The 19,361-nt window shown below is 39.4% G+C and overlaps 2 protein-coding genes across 5 annotated transcripts; both read left to right on the top strand.

The window, feature by feature from the left end:
- The first annotated feature begins 1,034 nt into the window (after positions 1 to 1,034).
- On the top strand, positions 1,035 to 11,100 carry LOC112251450. Of its 4 annotated transcripts, none has more exons than XM_042322554.1 (11): positions 1,035 to 1,201; positions 1,401 to 1,673; positions 3,474 to 3,635; positions 3,742 to 3,779; positions 4,745 to 4,792; positions 4,926 to 4,982; positions 6,187 to 6,234; positions 6,368 to 6,424; positions 10,106 to 10,153; positions 10,287 to 10,343; positions 10,612 to 11,100. In XM_042322554.1, the coding sequence occupies exons 1-11, from the start codon at positions 1,144 to 1,146 to the stop codon at positions 10,663 to 10,665; spliced, it is 900 nt and encodes a 299-aa protein (XP_042178488.1). In that variant the 5' UTR covers positions 1,035 to 1,143; the 3' UTR covers positions 10,666 to 11,100. The 4 variants fall into 4 exon arrangements, with proteins under 4 accessions (XP_042178488.1, XP_042178486.1, XP_042178489.1 ...); XM_042322555.1 differs by having other exon boundaries at positions 1,037 to 1,201; positions 10,615 to 11,100; XM_042322552.1 differs by having other exon boundaries at positions 3,474 to 3,779.
- A 295-nt stretch (positions 11,101 to 11,395) lies between these two features.
- Positions 11,396 to 18,980, top strand: use1 (unconventional SNARE in the ER 1 homolog (S. cerevisiae)). The gene is made up of 8 exons (XM_024422423.2): positions 11,396 to 11,697; positions 12,523 to 12,572; positions 15,006 to 15,084; positions 15,263 to 15,412; positions 15,554 to 15,569; positions 15,657 to 15,687; positions 15,826 to 15,988; positions 17,964 to 18,980. The coding sequence occupies exons 1-8, from the start codon at positions 11,596 to 11,598 to the stop codon at positions 18,144 to 18,146; spliced, it is 774 nt and encodes a 257-aa protein (XP_024278191.1). The 5' UTR covers positions 11,396 to 11,595; the 3' UTR covers positions 18,147 to 18,980.
- Positions 18,981 to 19,361: the final 381 nt, after the last annotated feature.

Genomic DNA, 19,361 nt, shown 5'->3' with positions numbered 1-19,361 from the left:
TTATGTTCAAGTTTCCGCACCATTCCGACTGTTTATGAAACAGGGCGGGGCTGTAAAATTAGGAAACACTTTATTTATTCAAAAAGCCTATCACAGAAATGACTTTATTGTAGAATGCTCCTTTGTTAAACACTTCCTCCCGACCTTGGTATAGAGTGATTATTACCTACCCAGGAGATTCTTTTTATGGAATAGTCACACCCTGATAGAACCCCCACCAGATATGGAAAGCCATATTTCTATTTAACCAGGCAAGTCAGTTAAGAAGAAATTCTTATTTTCAATGACGGCCTAGGAACAGTGGGTTAACTGTCTGTTCAGGGGCAGAATGACAGATTTGTACCTTGTCAGCTCAGTGATTTGAACTTGCAACTTTCCAGTTGCTAGTCCAACGCTCTAACCACTAGGCTACCCTGCCGCCCCAACTTCCCTAGTTAAATAAAGGTTAAATAAACATATTTTTTTTAATCATCCAGTTTGATAGAGGGGATCTCCAGCCTCTTGTTTTAACCTGAACAACACTTTCCTTCTCAGTGAGGCTGTTTCCCTGTTGATTAGGTTGTGGAAGTAATGTCATGATAGAGATACTCTCTATATTAAATCTACTCATTTACCTCATATCTCAAAAGAGTGTTTTAGTTGTTTTGTCTGACCATGAAACAAGCCAAACAGATATTTTGCGTTACTCCTTTTCCTGTTAATTAAAATTAGGCCAGACAAATTCTAAATATTATTTCAATATTTTTATACTTAGATTATGAAATATGCTCATCTGTGCCATCTGAAAGATTATCATTTCTAGATAAGAGCTTTAATTTAACTTTGTTTTTTTACAAAATTGCAAAACATTTGAACAAAAACACAGCCATTGTTATTCTGTATGTTATATCAGTGTGTGTATGTTTGTGTGTGTCTACAGATTAAAACATGTCCCAATGTCAATGTTCCTGGGTTTGTGTGTGAGGATGTTGGCAGGCCTGGGAAGACAGGAAGGAGTCTGCTGAATAGTGCCCTGCAGTGGGGCCAAGAACTGCCTGGCCTGCTGTAGAGTGTATGAACTGACGTGAATTCCCCCTCATCTCAGTCGTCAGTTCCACTGGAGCTCTTGCAGACTACAGTCACAGGAGACTACTGAAGAGGACAATGGAGTACCTGCAATCCTATCACTGTTTACTCTGCTACCTTCTGCTGGCTCTTAGAGGTACCCATCCTCCATTCTACTTTTTCTTAAATACATGTATTAACAATAATGTAATATTTATTGTTGACAGTTGAAAAAAAGTTTGAAGTGACTAATTTAAGATTTTTGTAAAACAAAGATATCTATGAGACTGTAAAAAAAAAAATCCATATTCAATACACCATGTCATTTACTGTTGCCGGTTATAACTTTTATTTAGATCCTGCACTCTGTGCTAAAGAGATCACTGTTAGCCCAGCCAAACCTCTTGTCAAGGTGGGAGATGCTGTGACCTTGATCTGTGAGACAACCTGCTCCCAAGGCAAACCACACTGGATGAAACTAGACGAGAGCGATGTCACTCAGAATACCACAAAAAACAGAAGTTATCTCCATATTGCAGCTGTACACCCGAATCACGAGGGAAAGTATACCTGCACAGCAGAAAAATGTAGGAAACAGAAGAAGGAAACAATCCAGCTCAGAGTTTACTGTAAGTTTACTGACCTGGGATCATTTATGTAGGTCAATGGGTTTCAAAGTCAGCTTCTCTACCCCTTAATGATTACATATCGGCTCAGATACTCTCTTCTCTACCCCTTAATGATTACATATCGGCTCAGATACTCTCTTGATGATTACATATCGGCTCTACTCCTTGATGATTACATATCGGCTCAGATACTCTCCCTTAATGATTTATCTCAGATACTCTCTTCTCTACCCCTTAATGATTACATATCGGCTCAGATACTCTCTTCTCTACTCCTTGATGATTACATATCGGCTCAGATACTCTCTTCTCTACTCCTTGATGATTACATATCGGCTCAGATACTCTCTTCTCTAACCCTTGATGATTACATATCGGCTCAGATACTCTCTTCTCTACCCCTTAATGATTATCTCTTCTCTACCACTTAATGATTACATATTGGCTAGTTAAAGTTAATCTCTTCTCTACCCCTTAATGATTATCTCTTCTCTACCACTTAATGATTACATATCGGCTAGTTAAAGTTAATCTCTTCTCTACCCCTTAATGATTACATATCGGCTCAGGTACTCTCTTCTCTACCCCTTAATGATTGCATATCGGCTCAGATACTCTCTTCTCTACTCCTTAATGATTATCTCTTCTCTAACACTTAATGATTACATATCGGCTAGTTAAAGTTAATCTCTTCTCTACCCCTTAATGATTACATATCGGCTCAGATACTTAATGATTATCTCTTCTCTACCCCTTAATGATTACATATCGGCTCAGATACTCTCTTCTCTACCCCTTAATGATTACATATCGGCTCAGATACTCTCTTCTCTACCCCTTAATGATTATCTCTTCTCTACCACTTAATGATTACATATCGGCTAGTTAAAGTTAATCTCTTCTCTACCCCTTAATGATTACATATCGGCTCAGATACTCTCTTCTCTACTCCTTGATGATTACATATCGGCTCAGATACTCTCTTCTCTACCCCTTGATGATTACATATCGGCTCAGATACTCTCTTCTCTACTCCTTAATGATTACATATCGGCTCAGATACTCTCTTCTCTACTCCTAAATGATTATCTCTTCTTAACACTTAATGATTACATATCGGCTCAGATACTCTCTTCTCTAACCCTTAATGATTACATATCGGCTCAGATACTCTCTTCTCTACTCCTAAATGATTATCTCTTCTCTACCCCTTAATGATTACATATTGGCTCAGATACTCTCTTCTCTACCCCTAAATGATTATCTCTTCTCTACCCTTAATGATTACATATCGGCTAGTTAGATACTCTCTTCTCTACCCCTTAATGATTACATATCGGCTCAGATACTCTCTTCTCTACTCCTAAATGATTATCTCTTCTCTACCCCTTAATGATTGCATATCGGCTCAGATACTCTCTTCTCTACTCCTTAATGATTATCTCTTCTCTAACACTTAATGATTACATATCGGCTAGTTAAAGTTAATCTCTTCTCTACCCCTTAATGATTACATATCGGCTCAGATACTCTCTTCTCTACCCCTTAATGATTACATATCGGCTCAGATACTCTCTTCTCTACCCCTTGATGATTACATATCGGCTCAGATACTCTCTTCTCTACCCCTAAATGATTGCATAAAATAAAGGTACATTAAATAAAATACATACATTAAATAAAGGTGAAATTTAAAAAATTTAAAAACATATCGGCTCAGATACTCTCTTCTCTACCTGCTAAAATACTCTATTCTCTATGCTCCTTAACTGATATCTATCATGGTCTCTACTCCTCTAGCTTTCCCGGTGCCTGTCCTGTCCACAGTGCCAGAGAACCCTGTCTCTGGTCAACCTTTTAAGGTGAAATGCACACTGACAAACGTTTACCACGGAGATTATGACACCGTTGAGATGCTTCTCTTGCACCTTGAGAGGCTTGAAACAGAACACTCCAAAAACTGTAATGATGACAGATTTTGTGATCATACGTGGTCTTCTAAGAATCAGATGGGCACTAGCAAAACAGATTATCAGTGTGAAACCAATCTTACTATTGGCCCTAACAGCTTTACTGAAAAGGCTCGTCTTGCCGTACATTTCCAGGGTAAGTTGTTTCAATTTGAGGTATTTCATAAAGTATATTTAATACAGTAGACTCTATGTTAGTCGGTTCTGTGTTAGTCAGCTCTATGTTAGTCAGCTCTATGTTAGTAGACTCTATGTTAGTTAACTCTATGTTTGTTTGCTCTATGTTAGTAGGCTGAATGTTAGTAAGCTCTATGTTAGTAGGCTCTATGTTAGTAGACTCTATGTTAGTAGACTCTATGTTAGCAGGTTCTATGTGAGTTGACTCTATGTTAGTAGTCTCTATGTTAGTTGACTTTGTTATTAGGCTGAATGTTAGTAAGCTCTATGTTAGTAGTTTCTATGTTAGTAGGCTCTATGTTAGTAGACTCTATGTTAGTAGGTTCTATGTTAGTAGACTCTATGTTAGTAGGCTGAATGTTAGTATGTTCTATGTTAGTAGGTTCTATGTTAGTTGACTCTATGTTAGTAGACTATGTTAGTAGACTCTGTTAGTAGACTATGTTAGTTGACTCTATGTTAGTAGGCTGAATGTTAGTATGTTCTTTGTTTGTAGGTTCTATGTTAGTAGTTTCTATGTTAGTAGGCTCTATGTTAGTAGAGTTTGAGTTTGAAAAGTCATGCATGCTATATGAATAAGTAGCCTAATATTTACTTTAGTGATAAGTAGAATGTATTACTATAATTTTAAATGGCATTCAGACCTCAATCTCATCCATTAAATACTGCCTGCTCAGTATAAAAAGTAAGAAAATGTATTTCCTAACTACTGTAAGTCGCTCTGGATAAGAGCTTCTGCTAAATTACTCAAATGTAAATGCAGATATTTAAAATAAGGAAGGTGAAAATCAATGTGAGATACGTAGATCAATCTGAGCAGGCAGTTCTATATTTAATGAATGAGATTGAGGTCTGAATGCCATTCAAAATGAGTTTCCACCTCTTCATTAGTGTGATGACGGTTGATTGATTTGTTGTTGTCAGGTGATGCTGGTGATGACTATAATGATCCCAGAAGCACTGCCATGTCTCGTGAGTATGTTATATAAAATGTAATAGAATTGAACGTCATCTTTTGGGCGTCTCCACATTTCAAACTGAAGATAAAACTAATAGAATATTTTTTTCTACTTATTTTTTTACTGTACTGATATTCCTTTGTCAGCTGAACAGATGGAAACACAAACGTCAGAACCTGTCAGTACGGAAGGCAAAGGTCAAGGTGAGATAGATAAATCTGAGCAGGCAGTTCTACAGTATATTTAATGGATGAGATTGAGGTCTGAATGCCATTTAAAATGATAGTAATACATTCTACTTATCACTAAAGTAAATATTAGGCTACTTATTCGTGTAGCATGCATGACTTTTTAAACTCATTGGAAGACCAGTGATCTACATGGTGTTGAGTAAAGCCAATTTGACAAGGGGAGCTCTAGAAACAAGCCTGAGTTTCCGAGTTGGAAGACCGTTCAAAACTATTTTTCCCAGTCGGAGCTGTTTTTTTGTCTGAGTTCCCAGTTGTTTTGAAGGCACTAAAGTCAGAGAGTTCTGAGTTCCGAGTTCCCAGTTGTTTTGAAAGTGGCAACTTCGATGATGTTTCGACTGTTGCTGCATTCAAAGGAACTGGGAACACAGATATCTCCAACTTCTGACTTCAGTGGGTTCAAGACAACTGGTAACTCTGAAAAATACGAGCTCGAAATTCCGAGTCGGAAACGCTGCCATCTTTCTGGAGTTCCAACGTTGCGACCTGAAGATCACTGACGCCATGATTTAACTTTGTTTTTTTTGTTGATTTCCCAGTTGTCTTGAAGGCATCTACTGATTTAGAGATGGAAAATCAACCAACCCCTTGTCAAATTGGCACTACTCTACACCATGTAGATCACTGGTTTTTAATTTACTTTTCAAAGTTATGCATGGTATATTAATAAGTAGCCTAATATTTATTTTAGTGATAAGTAGAATGTATTACTATCATTTTAAATGGCATTCAGACCTCAATCTCATCCATTAAATACTGCCTGCTCAGTATAAAAAAGTAAGAAAATGTATTTCCTAACTACTGTAAGTCGCTCTGGATAAGAGCTTCTGCTAAATTACTCAAATGTAAATGCAGAAATGTAAAATAATGTTGGCGGAGGTCAATGTGAAATACGAAGATCAATCTGAGCACGGAGTTCTATATTTAATGGATGAGATTGAGGTCTGAATGCCATTAAAAATGATAGTAATACATTCTACTTATCACTAAAGTAAATATTAGGCTACTTATTCATATATCATGCATGCCTTTTCAAACTCAATGAAAGACCAGTGATCTACATGGTTTTGAGTAAAGACAATTTGACAAAGGGTTGGTTGAGTTTCCACCTCTTCATCAGTGTGATGATGGTTTGACTGTGTTGATTTGTTGTTATCAGGTGATGCTGGTGATGACTATAATGATCCCAGAAGCACTGCCATGTCTCGTGAGTATGTTATATAAAATGTAATAGAATTGAACGTCATCTTTTGGGCGTCTCCACATTTCAAACTGAAGATAAAACTAATAGAATATTTTTTTCTACTTATTTTTTTACTGTACTGATATTCCTTTGTCAGCTGAACAGATGGAAACACAAACGTCAGAACCTGTCAGTACGGAAGGCAAAGGTCAAGGTGAGATAGATAAATCTGAGCAGGCAGTTCTACAGTATATTTAATGGATGAGATTGAGGTCTGAATGCCATTTAAAATGATAGTAATACATTCTACTTATCACTAAAGTAAATATTAGGCTACTTATTCATGTAGCATGCATGACTTTTTAAACTCATTGGAAGACCAGTGATCTACATGGTGTTGAGTAAAGCCAATTTGACAAGGGGAGCTCTAGAAACAAGCCTGAGTTTCTGAGTTGGAAGACCTTTCAAAACTATTTTTCCCAGTCGGAGCTGTTTTTTTTTGTCTGAGTGCCCAGTTGTTTTGAAGGCACTAAAGTCAGAGAGTTCTGAGTTCCGAGTTTCCAGTTGTTTTGAACGTGGCAACTTTGATGATGGTTTGACCTTTGCTGCATTCACAGCAACTGGGAACTGTGAACACAGATATCTTCAAATTCTGACTTCAGTGGGTTCAAGACAACTGGTAACTCTGATAAATATGAGCTTGGAATTCCAAGTCGGAAACTCCGGGCATCTTTCTAGTGTTCCTACTTTCCGACCTGAAGATCACTGACGTCATGATTTGACCTGGTTTTTTTGGGGGGATTTCCCAGTTGTCTTGAAGGCAGTGAAGTAGGAAGTCAGAGATTTTAGAGTTCCGATGGGGCTTTTGTAACGGATGTGAAACGGCTAGCTTAGTTAGCGGTGGTCCGCGCTAAAATAGCGTTTCAATCGGCGACGCCACTTGCTCTGAGACCCTGAAGTAGTGGTTCCCCTTTGCTCTGCAAGGGCCGCGGTTTTTGTGGAGCGATGGGTAACGATGCTTCGTGGTTCGCGCCCGGGTATGGGCGAGGAGAGTACTACGGTTTAAAGTTATACCGTTACACTTTCATGACAACTCAGTCATGTTCAGGTCTGAAAGTCAGATCTCTAGAAAGAGGCCTGAATTCCGAGATGGATTATCGTTAAAAGAAAAAAGTTCCCAGTCGGAATCTGGTTTCTTCTGAGATACCAGTTGTCTTAAACTCTCAGAAGTCAGAGATTTCCCATTCCGAGTTCCCAGCTGTTTTGAACCCTGCGCGAGTTCAAGTACTCAGTATCAAAAAGTATGACAAAGTACAAAAAACTCAGTATGAAAAGCACAAAAATATATGCCCTCTCTACTGTAAGTAGCTCTGGATAAGAGCTTCTGCTAAATGACTAAAATGTAAATGCAGAAATGTTAAATAATGTTGTCGGAGGTCAATGTGAGATACAAAGATCAATTTGAGCACGAAGTTTGATATTTAATGGATGAGATTGAGGTCTGAATGCCATTTAAAATGATAGTAATACATTCTACTCATCACTAAAGTAAATATTAGGCTACTTATTCATATTGCATGCATGACTTTTCAAACTCAATGAAAGACCAGTGATCTACATGGTGTTGAGTAAAGCCAATTTGACAAGGGGAGCTCTAGAAAGATACCTGAGTTTCCGAGTTGGAAGACCTTTCAAAACTATTTTTCCCAGTCGGAGCTGTTTTTTTTGTCTGAGTTCCCAGTTGTTTTGAAGGCACTAAAGTCAGAGAGTTCTGAGTTCCCAGTTCCCAGTTGTTTTGAACGTGGCAACTTTGATGATGGTTTGACCTTTGCTGCATTCACAGCAACTGGGAACTGTGAACACAGATATCTCCAACTTCTGACTTCAGTGGGTTCAAGACAACTGGTAACTCTGAAAAATATGAGCTTGGAATTCCAAGTCGGAAACTCCGGGCATCTTTCTAGTGTTCCTACTTTCCGACCTGAAGATCACTGACGTCATGATTTGACCTGGTTTTTGGGGGGGATTTCCCAGTTGTCTTGAAGGCAGTGAAGTAGGAAGTCAGAGATTTTAGAGTTCCGATGGGGCTTTTGTAACGGATGTGAAACGGCTAGCTTAGTTAGCGGTGGTCCGCGCTAAAATAGCGTTTCAATCGGCGACGTCACTTGCTCTGAGACCTTGAAGTAGTGGTTCCCCTTGCTCTGCAAGGGCTGCGGTTTTTGTGGAGCGATGGGTAACGATGCTTCGTGGGTAACTGTTGTTGATGTGTGCAGAGGGTCCCTGGTTCGCGCCCGGGTATGGGCGAGGAGAGTACGGTTTAAAGTTATACCGTTACACTTTCATGACAACTCAGTCATGTTCAGGTCTGAAAGTCAGATCTCTAGAAAGAGGCCTGAATTCCGAGATGGATTATCGTTAAAAGAAAAAAGTTCCTAGTCGGAATCTGGTTTCTTCTGAGATACCAGTTGTCTTAAACTCTCAGAAGTCAGAGATTTCCCATTCCGAGTTTCCAGCTGTTTTGAACCCTGCGCGAGTTCAAGTACTCAGTATCAAAAAGTATGACAAAGTACAAAAAACTCAGTACGAAAAGCACAAAAATATATGCCCTCTCTACTGTAAGTAGCTCTGGATAAGAGCTTCTGCTAAATGACTAAAATGTAAATGCAGAAATGTTAAATAATGTTGTCGGAGGTCAATGTGAAATACGAAGATCAATCTGAGCACGAAGTTTGATATTTAATGGATGAGATTGAGGTCTGAATGCCATTTAAAATGATAGTAATACATTCTACTCATCACTAAAGTAAATATTAGGCTACTTATTCATATTGCATGCATGACTTTTCAAACTCAATGAAAGACCAGTGATCTACATGGTGTTGAGTAAAGACAATTTGACAAGGGGAGCTCTAGAAACAAGCCTGAGTTTCCGAGTTGGATGACCGTTCAAAATGATTTTTCCCAGTCGGAGCTGGTTTTTTTTTCCAGAGTTCCCAGTTGTTTTGAAGGCACTAAAGTCAGAGAGTTCTGAGTTCCCAGTTGTTTTGAATGTGGCAACTTTGATGATGGTTTGACTGTTGCTGCATTCAAAGCAACTGGGAACTGGGAACACAGATATCTCCAACTTCTGACTTCAGTGGGTTCAAGACAACTGGTAACTCTGAAAAATACGAGCTCGAAATTCCGAGTCGGAAACGCTGCCATCTTTCTGGAGTTCCAACGTTGCGACCTGAAGATCACTGACGCCATGATTTAACTTTGTTTTTTTTGTTGATTTCCCAGTTGTCTTGAAGGCATCTACTGATTTAGAGATGGAAAATCAACCAACCCCTTGTCAAATTGGCACTACTCTACACCATGTAGATCACTGGTTTTTAATTTACTTTTCAAAGTTATGCATGGTATATTAATAAGTAGCCTAATATTTATTTTAGTGATAAGTAGAATGTATTACTATCATTTTAAATGGCTTTCAGACCTCAATCTCATCCATTAAATACTGCCTGCTCAGTATAGAAAAGTAAGAAAATGTATTTCCTAACTACTGTAAGTCGTAAGTGCTTCTGCTAAATTACTAAAATGTAAATACAGAAATGTTAAATAATGTTGTCGGAGGTCAATGTGAAATACGAAGATCAATCTGAGCACGGAGTTCTATATTTAATGGATGAGATTGAGGTTTGAATGCCATTAAAAATGATAGTAATACATTCTACTTATCACTAAAGTAAATATTAGGCTACTTATTCATATATCATGCATGCCTTTTCAAACTCAATGAAAGACCAGTGATCTACATGGTTTTGAGTAAAGACAATTTGACAAAGGGTTGGTTGAGTTTCCACCTCTTCATCAGTGTGATGATGGTTTGACTGTGTTGATTTGTTGTTATCAGGTGATGCTGGTGATGACTATAATGATCCCAGAAGCACTGCCATGTCTCGTGAGTATGTTATATAAAATGTAATAGAATTGAACGTCATCTTTTGGGCGTCTCCACATTTCAAACTGAAGATAAAACTAATAGAATATTTTTTTCTACTTATTTTTTTACTGTACTGATATTCCTTTGTCAGCTGAACAGATGGAAACACAAACGTCAGAACCTGTCAGTACGGAAGGCAAAGGTCAAGGTGAGATAGATAAATCTGAGCAGGCAGTTCTACAGTATATTTCATGGATGAGATTGAGGTCTGAATGCCATAAAAAAAATATATAGTAAGACATTCTACTTATCACTAAAGTAAATATTAGGCTACTTATTCATATAGCAGGCATGACTTTTCAAACTCAATAGAAGACCAGTGATCTACATGGTTTTGAGTAAAGATAATTTGACAAAGGGTTTGTTGAGTTTCCACCTCTTCATCAGTGTGATGATGGTTTGACTATGTTGTCCAGCAGTGGAGGCCTCCAGCTCCACCACCACGGCCATGGTTGCACTGGGCTCCATAGTGGGATTCCTATCCATTCTCTGCTTCCTGGTTTGCCTGATCAAACGGAGTAAACGCAAGTCACCCTGCAGTGGTCCCGAGAACCATCCTGATGGCTGCTGACCACCATGACATCAGCTTCATTTTATGTTCTCAAGTTTTTGTTTTGTTCCTATGTGTTAAACGCCAATGTAGGACTCTAGCCTGCCTACATGCAACTTCCTATAACAACTCAAAAGTAATGTATACTGAATCTGACCTCCTCATGTAATGCCTGCTGTATAAATCTTTTTTTTTTTAACTAGCTATTAAAATTAAAGCAAACATATATCCTACAAATAATAATGTACTGGGAAAATGCCAAAGAAGAACAGTCAAACAGAAACATTCTAACTAACATAAAGCATAATGTTTGATTAATATCAAATGTTCATAATAAACCTCTTGAGAAACAGGATTTTTGTGATTTTTCTGTTTATTTAGGCCAGCCTGTATACTGTGTTTCTCTTGTAAAACAGACCAATGTGTTATATATTACAATGTTGTCAATACATTTTGATTTCTAAATTGTAATTGTAAATATATTTGATAGAATTTTTCTCAAAATATTCTAGATTTTATTTTAAAGACATAACGTGGTAAATGTGGAACTTTTTTTCTGGGGTTTTGTAATGGTCGTCACTAGTTACCACAGACACAAACTCATAAACCCCGCCTATGTCTACAATTTATCCTCGTAAATCGCCATTAAAAAAAATCCACAGAAGAGCAATAATTTCAATGATTAAAATATGTTAAACCCAAACCACTCTGTTAACCTTATGTCTAACCGTAAACTTACATTTTTAATTTATTTTTTTAACTTTAATGAATGTTTCCGATATAGATGTGGTAACTAGTGGAAACGGTACTACTTCCGGAAAATCTTTGCGACACCTTGTCATATTCAAACATGGCTTCGTCTAGATTAGAAATAAATTTTATCCGATTATTGTCCCGCTGCGAATCTATAGCTTCAGAGAAGCGAGTGGAAACGGAATGGAGGTTGGAAAAGGTAAGACATTTAGACGTTGACCAATGCAACCTTCATCAAACGCAGTCGATGAGAAACGAATGTCCTGTCAAATGATGTTGACAGTGTCTGCTAACGTTACGTTAGCTTGTCAGTGGGTTAGCATGCTAGATAGCCACGTCGCCAGCAGCTTGGAACGAGCAAGTTGGTTAACTATACTACAACTGACTGTATTTTCTAGCAAATCAGTAGCTCGTCGTAGTAGTTAACAGTATTAGCTAATGCAGGCGCACATTACTTATTTACACCATTTTATATTCTAAAATGAGCTATAATCTAAATACGACAGGTCAATGAATCTTGCGAAAGGTGTGTGTAGCCAGCCATGATGATGATCATCATCATCATCATCATCATCATCTCACACCTAGGTTTAGTTGGCAAGCTGACGTTAGATCATTTGACAAGGTTGTGTAACTAACTACAGTAGTTATAAGCTACATTTATTTTTTTCCCAGGTTAATTTGTATCTGTTTGTGTTCGCTAGAAGATTACATTCAGGCTATTCCAATCAGTCATGTTTTGATGGCAACTAGCTAACGTTACAGCTGACCCCCCTTTCAGAAAAGCCTAACTAGTTAACGTTACCGCTAACAGATACACCCCCCCTCCCCCAATGGTCTGCCTTTGTCATCGTTTGCAAAAAATATATATATTTTTCGTTTGCTTACTAGTTGTTTTCTGCATAGCTGCTCAAACTGTGTTCCCATGCTTTTAAGAATCCTGGAAATTGTCGTCTCTGTAAATGCCATCCCTATTATGACTCTACCAAACTGTAGGTCTTGACTTTTGCTCTTTCTCTTCTAGTATGTTGGTGCTCTTGAAGAGATGTTGGTGGCTTTGAGGAAAAGTCCAAGGTATATCTAAGCTGAGGCCTTTTACCTATGAGTAACATTCTTAAAACAGGGCAATGCCAGACTTGGCACTTACTTAATATTTACCTAACAAACCTCCTCTCTCTCAACTAAATCTTACATGGATTTATTGTTTCAGATTTTATATAAAGGTGATACTTTCACCTCAATCAAGCGGTCAGATAAACTGCTATAATAATGCAGATTTATGATTTAAAAAAATATATTATTGATAGGCTTGTACTTGAAGGGAGCTGCAATTTAACTTATAGTGCATTCTGAAAGTATTCAGGCCCCTTGACTTTTTCACATTTTGTTACGTTACTCCCTTGTTTTAAAATGGATTAAATTGTTTGTTTTTTCCACACTCAATCTACACAGTATTCAAATAATGACAAAGCAAAAACAGGTTAAGAATTTTCTGCTAATTACACAAATAAAAAATGGGACACCAGAATTCGGGGAGTTTCTCCCATTCTTCTCTGCAGATCCTCTCAAGCTCTGTCAGGGGAGCATCGCTGCACAGCTATTTTCAGGTCTTTGCCAGATATGTTTGATTGGGTTCAAGTCTGGGCTCTGGCTCGGCAACTCAAGGACATTCAGAGACTTGTCCCAAAGGTTTTCATAAAGGGTCTCTCTGTCTTGATTGTATGCTTAGGGTCGTTGTCCTGTTGGAAGATGAAACTTTGCGCCAGTCTCAGGTCCTGAGCCCTCTGAAGCAGGTTTTCATAAAGGATCTCTCTGTACTTTTCTCCATTCATCTTTCCCTTGATCCTGACTTGTCTACAGCTGAAAACATCCCCACAGCATGACTCCGCCAGCACCATGCTTCACTGTAGGGATGATGCCATGTTCCCTCCTGATGTGACACTTGGCATTCATGCCAAAGAGTTCCCTCTTGCTCTCATTAGACCAGAGAATAGAATCGTGTTTCTCATTGTCTGAGAGTCCTTTAGGCCAGCCAGCCTTAAAGTATGGGTCGCAAAGTGTCAGAGTAAATGTATAATTATTTAATGAATTACTGGAATTGATTTGGCCAAGTGCAACTGTGGTCTCTGTTCAGTGCGCTCTCTGCTTAGCAGAGGTCTCTGCTCAGTTTGGCAGCTGCGCGAGTGGGAGAAGGAGATGCCCGTGTGCTTCGCGGTTTACCAGATCTTTTTTTCAGGAGTTTTTTAAAAATTATTAAGATCCCTCGGTGACACGCGCTGCAGCGCTGTGGTTCAGCAGCAGATGATGCGCTGTTAGCCACGGACTTGTCATTCCCACTCACCGACTGATCTGATCATTTTTCATCTGTACTGTTACTTAGTGTTGCATCAAAGAGCCTGCATCTGTGTGATGTGATCAATCAGTTTGTTCCAGTTCAGAATGAAAATGATTTATTGTATTTTAACAGCGAAGGTTCCAACCTAGACAGATATGTAAGAGTATTTAATGGGGGAAAATAAACATGAATAGCTATTTATATGACCATTTTAATTTCGTTATTTGTTTTTGTCTATATTGCATTTGTTTTAAGCACAAGGGCAATGATATTTACGTATAGTTGCATATGTTCCTAAACACAGCATTTTTAATTTGGGTCCCAGGCTGAAAAAGTTTAAGAACCCCTGCTTTAGGTGGCTTTTTACTGAGGATTGGCTTCTGTCTGGTCACGCTACCATAAAGGCCTGATGGGTGGAGTGCTGCAGGGGAATCTTCCAGAAGGACAACCATCTCCATCTCTACAGAGGAACTCTGGATCTCTGTCAGAGTGACTGTTGGGTTCTTCGTCACCTCCCTGACCAAGGCTCTTCTCACCCGATTGCTCAGTTTGGCCGGGCTGCCAGCTCTAGGAAGAGTCTTGGTGGTTCCTAACTTCTTCCATTTAAGAATGATGGAGGCCACTGTGTTCTTGGGGACCTTCAATGCTGCAGACATTTTTTTTGGTACCCTTCCCCATATCTGTGCCTCAACACAATCCTGTCTCAGAACTCTACGGACAATTCCTTCAACGGAGCAAAAACCAAGACATGCACTGTCAACTGTGGGACCTTATATAGACGGGTGTTTGCCTTTCCAAATCATGTCCAATCAATTGAATTTACCACAGGTTGACTCCAATCAAGTTGTAGAAACATCTCAAGGATGATCAATGGAAACAGGATGCACCTGAGATCAATTTCAAGTCTCATAGCAAAGGGTCTGAATACTAATGTAAATAAGGTAATTCTGTTTATTTTTAATACGTTTGTCAACCTGTTTTCACTTTTGCCATTATGGGGTATTGTGTCGATTATTTAATCCATTTTTAGAATAAGGCTGTTAAGTAACAAAATGTGGAAAGAATCAGGGACTCGATACTTTCCGAATGATCTGTATTAGCCTAATTCATGTCCTCCTGAGGCAATCGTTGTTTTTAAATATTCATTCATTATTTTCCATCTCGCCCTTCAGCAAACCCACAGTAGAGGTGATGACAGACTACACACGGAAGGTGGACTTCTTGAAAGGACTTCTAGAAGCAGAGAAACTGGTTAGTATAATACCCTCAAGGATTTCATTCTGATACGTAGCTAAAACAACTGATTTAAATTCTGTTTGAAGCCATTAGCATTACATTATAGAAATGTTTTCTTCTCACCAGTTTGTTTTTAATGTTTTCTTCACTTGAGCCAATGATACGCTGCCTGTCCTATGTTCTTCTTTTATAGTCGGGGACAGAGAAAGCCCTGGCCAATCAGTTCCTAGCTCCTGGACGCACCCCCACCATAGCCAATGAGAGGATGCCGGCCAGTAAGACAGTTCACATGCAGACCAAAGCCCGGTGCACAGGGGAGATGAGGAACGAGCTGTTAGGCACTGTAAGATAACCTCATACTGTTGGATGGGTCTCAATAGTGTGTAGTTTACTTTGAAAATGTTATAGTTTGTTTTAATGGACATGATCGGTCTTCTTTATAAAGGGCTATCTCTGCTAACTGTTTTATTGCGTTTCTTTATAGGGTCTGTCGAACAAAGGTAAACACTCGTTTTTATTATTTTAATATATTCAAATGTACAATAGCGTCATTTTAAAGTGTAATTCTTTTCTGCGTAATTAAACAGGAAACTTGGAAACAGACTTGAGAAACAGAAGGTAACATTAAAACCTAATTTCCTCTCACTCTGCTCTAAAATGTGAAACCGGACTTACCAAATGTACGATTTCACATTTGTCTGTTTTTTTATACCCGCAATCAATCAATAAAACCAGTCCCTCCCTCCGTTTCGAAAGGGGTTTGGTTCTGGATGAACGGCAGTCAGCAGCCGAGCTGGATGCAGTGTTGCAGCACCATCACAACCTACAGGAAAAGTTGGCTGAAGACATGCTGAACCTGGCGCGCAACCTGAAGAACAACACGCTGGTGGCCCAGAACATTATCAAACAGGACAACCAGGTGTGGAAGAAGACAAGCTCTGCTGAACAGTTTCTATGCTGAATTACAATTCCACCTTTTAGCCTCATTCTCAGGTCCGACAACAGTAACACTCTCTCTGTCCTTGTAGAGTTAGAAAAATGAGGATAATCCCCCTGGGGTTTTAGCGCCTAACACTTGGGGCCTAGTGGTTAGAGCGTTGGACTAGTAACCGAAAGGTTGCAAGTTCTAATCCCCGAGCTGACAAGGTACAAATCTGTCGTTCTGCCCCTGAACAGGCAGTTAACCCACTGTTCCTAGGCCGTCATTGAAAATAAGAATTTGTTCTTAACTGACTTGCCTAGTAAAATAAAGGTAAAATAAAATAAAAAATTGATTTTTTTTAAAAACCTTTAACTAGGCAAGTCAGTTAAGAACAAATTCTTATTGTTCAATGATGGCCTTCCGAGGAACAGTGGGTTAAATGCCTTGTTCAGGGGCAGAACAACAGATTTTTAACTTGTCAGCTCGAGGGATTTGATCTTGCAACCTTTCAGTAACTAGGCCAACGCTCTAACTACTAGGCTACGCTGCCGCCTAACACTCCTGTAGATCTCAAAGGATTGGACAGGTGTATCCAATATGGCGAGAATTTCACCACACTTATCAGGAAAAACAAGTTGAAGCTATTTCCATATGACTTACTTAATAATTTATATGAGCCTTGGAATTCAGCAAGAGCTTCTATTCTGGTTGACAGAGAAGTGTTTTAAGTGTCCGTCCAGAAGGTGGCGGTATTACATAAGGAACATTCCAGAACTAAAGCGTTTGAACAACTTATGGGATATATGATTTAACAGCTGCTGCTATGAGGCCTGGAATTCCACTAGTCTAAATGCAAGGATGGATTATTTCCAGGGTCAATCCATTGTTGGATAAAAAAATATGCATCACTATGCATTTCAAAGGCCAATGAAGTCTCTTATGAAAAGTGCAAGTGTTTGACGACAGCCCCTTAAAAGTTTAACAGAAGAAATGTTGTCTATGTTGACCCTGATCCAGTCTATCCTTCAGCCACAGCAGAAATATTCATAGGATCCTGTCTCTCTGACCCAGTCAATCCTTCAGCCACAGCATAAATATTCATAGGATCCTGTCTCTCTGACCCAGTCTATCCTTCAGCCACAGCATAAATATTCATAGGATCCTGTCTCTCTGACCCAGTCTATCCTTCAGCCACAGCAGAAATATTCATAGGATCCTGTCTCTCTGACCCTGACCCAGTCTATCCTTCAGCCACAGCAGAAATATTCATAGGATCCTGTCTCTCTGACCCTGACCCAGTCTATCCTTCAGCCACAGCAGAAATATTCATAGGATCCTGTCTCTCTGACCCTGACCCAGTCTATCCTTCAGCCACAGCAGAAATATTCATAGGATCCTGTCTCTCTGACCCAGTCTATCCTTCAGCCACAGCAGAAATATTCATAGGATCCTGTCTCCTGTCTATCCTTCAGCCACAGCAGAAATATTCATAGGATCCTGTCTCCCTGACCGTCTATCCTTCAGCCACAGCAGAAATATTCATAGGATCCTGTCTCTCTGACCCAGTCTATCCTTCAGCCACAGCATAAATATTCATAGGATCCTGTCTCTGACCCTGACCCAGTCTATCCTTCAGCCACAGCAGAAATATTCATAGGATCCTGTCTCTCTGACCCAGTCTATCCTTCAGCCACAGCAGAAATATTCATAGGATCCTGTCTCCCTGACCCAGTCTATCCTTCAGCCACAGCAGAAATATTCATAGGATCCTGTCTCCCTGACCCTGACCCAGTCTATCCTTCAGCCACAGCAGAAATATTCATAGGATCCTGTCTCCCTGACCCAGTCTATCCTTCAGCCACAGCAGAAATATTCATAGGATCCTGTCTCTCTGACGCTGATCCAATCTATCCTTCAGCCACAGCTGAGGATCTGATCTAATAGTTATCTGCTTCTCTCCTCTCTCACTCAGACCCTGACCCAGTCTATGCGTCAGGCAGACACCAACTTCGAGAAACTGAAGGTTGAGTCGGAGCGTTTGGAACAGCACACCAAGAAGTCTGTCAACTGGACCCTGTGGCTCATGCTCATCCTGGTCTCCTTCACATTCATCAGTATGATCCTCTTCATCAGGATCTTCCCCAAGCTCAGATGATGATGATGATGATGCACACCTACTGGACATACCTAGAACATAGAAGAATAACTGCTGCGCTGCTTGTACATATTCACATGTAGGCCTAAGTGTATGCGTACCTCCAACCGGGTTAGAAGTTGCACAGATCTTCGATCAGCTCATCCTTCAACCAGCTTCTCCAATCCTATTGATGGAATGAAATGTACAATTGACCTTAGATCACTGTCTAGGGGGTCACTTCCTCCTGCTCCTTTATGGGTAACCAATATGCACACAAATATAGCTAGTGATAGATATATATATATAGATATTTATTTAGAGTGAGGGACAGTGAGATGGGCCTAGTCTTATCAGATAGCGATTGGATGTGACTAAGAGCCTTCATCTCAATCCAGGGAGGTCTGTATGGCAGCAGTACACCGTAGCATGGCCCAGGCTGTACCGCGTAGATTAAGTTACCATTGGTTGACAGCAAACAATATCAGTAATCTCATTGGTCATCTGTATGTTTGGAACAAGTGGAGATTTAAGGCATTCTGTCCTATATAAGGAAGTAAGATGTTCTAATTTTGTCTGATTTGATTAATTAACCACTTGACAAGGTCTTTGGTCCTAAAAAAAATCCCTTGCATCAATGCTTTTTTTCATTGTTCATTTTCAGTGTAATAGTGTGAATCTGGCCATTGTTGATGTGCATGAATAGGTGACAGTGATTGATTCATTATGGTGACCTGATTGAGAATATGATTGGCCCTCTCTTAGGAAGGAGGAGTGTTTACTTCCTAACTCATTTCTCCCTCCTTTATCGCTGTGGTCTGTGTTGAACTGTGTGATTAAATGTTTTTAACTGGAGAGATTTGAGATTTTATGTTATGTATCATTTTTTTCTGTTCAGGAAGTCGGATCACTTTGCCTCATTGTAAGAAGCTGTATGTTCAGTAGTTTGACAAGTGCCCTGTAATGCTAGCAAAGGGAAATTACAGCTGTGAACAGTCCAGTAGATGGCAGGCTCTATCTCTGCATAGCAGCTACTAACAACCTCTTTGACCTGGGAAGAGAGAGAGTAGGGCTGCTATTCCAATTTATTACCCTTCTCTTTGAAGACGGTGTGTACTCTTCAGTCTGCTGTCTGGATTAAAAGATAAGGGGTGAGAGAAAGGAAATATGGTGGGAACTGGGAACCATTTTTAGCCCATGCCTACACCAACCCCATGCTTTTGAATCCTTACATAA

Source organism: Oncorhynchus tshawytscha, linkage group LG05 (genome assembly GCF_018296145.1).
Source record: "Oncorhynchus tshawytscha isolate Ot180627B linkage group LG05, Otsh_v2.0, whole genome shotgun sequence".
In the NCBI taxonomy this organism is placed as follows: domain Eukaryota; kingdom Metazoa; phylum Chordata; class Actinopteri; order Salmoniformes; family Salmonidae; genus Oncorhynchus; species Oncorhynchus tshawytscha.
Note: the sequence above shows the minus strand (reverse complement) of the source record. Positions and strands in the feature narration are given on the sequence as shown.

Coding starts and splice junctions, on each gene's coding strand:
- LOC112251450 (XM_042322552.1), top strand. CDS start 1,144: ATGGAGTACCTGCAATCCTATCACTGTTTACTCTGCTACCTTCTGCTG. Junction 4,983..6,186: donor TACGGAAGGCAAAGGTCAAG/GTGAGATAGATA, acceptor TGTTGTTATCAG/GTGATGCTGGTGATGACTAT. Junction 10,344..10,611: donor TACGGAAGGCAAAGGTCAAG/GTGAGATAGATA, acceptor TATGTTGTCCAG/CAGTGGAGGCCTCCAGCTCC.
- use1 (XM_024422423.2), top strand. CDS start 11,596: ATGGCTTCGTCTAGATTAGAAATAAATTTTATCCGATTATTGTCCCGC. Junction 11,698..12,522: donor CGGAATGGAGGTTGGAAAAG/GTAAGACATTTA, acceptor TTTCTCTTCTAG/TATGTTGGTGCTCTTGAAGA. Junction 12,573..15,005: donor GCTTTGAGGAAAAGTCCAAG/GTATATCTAAGC, acceptor CTCGCCCTTCAG/CAAACCCACAGTAGAGGTGA.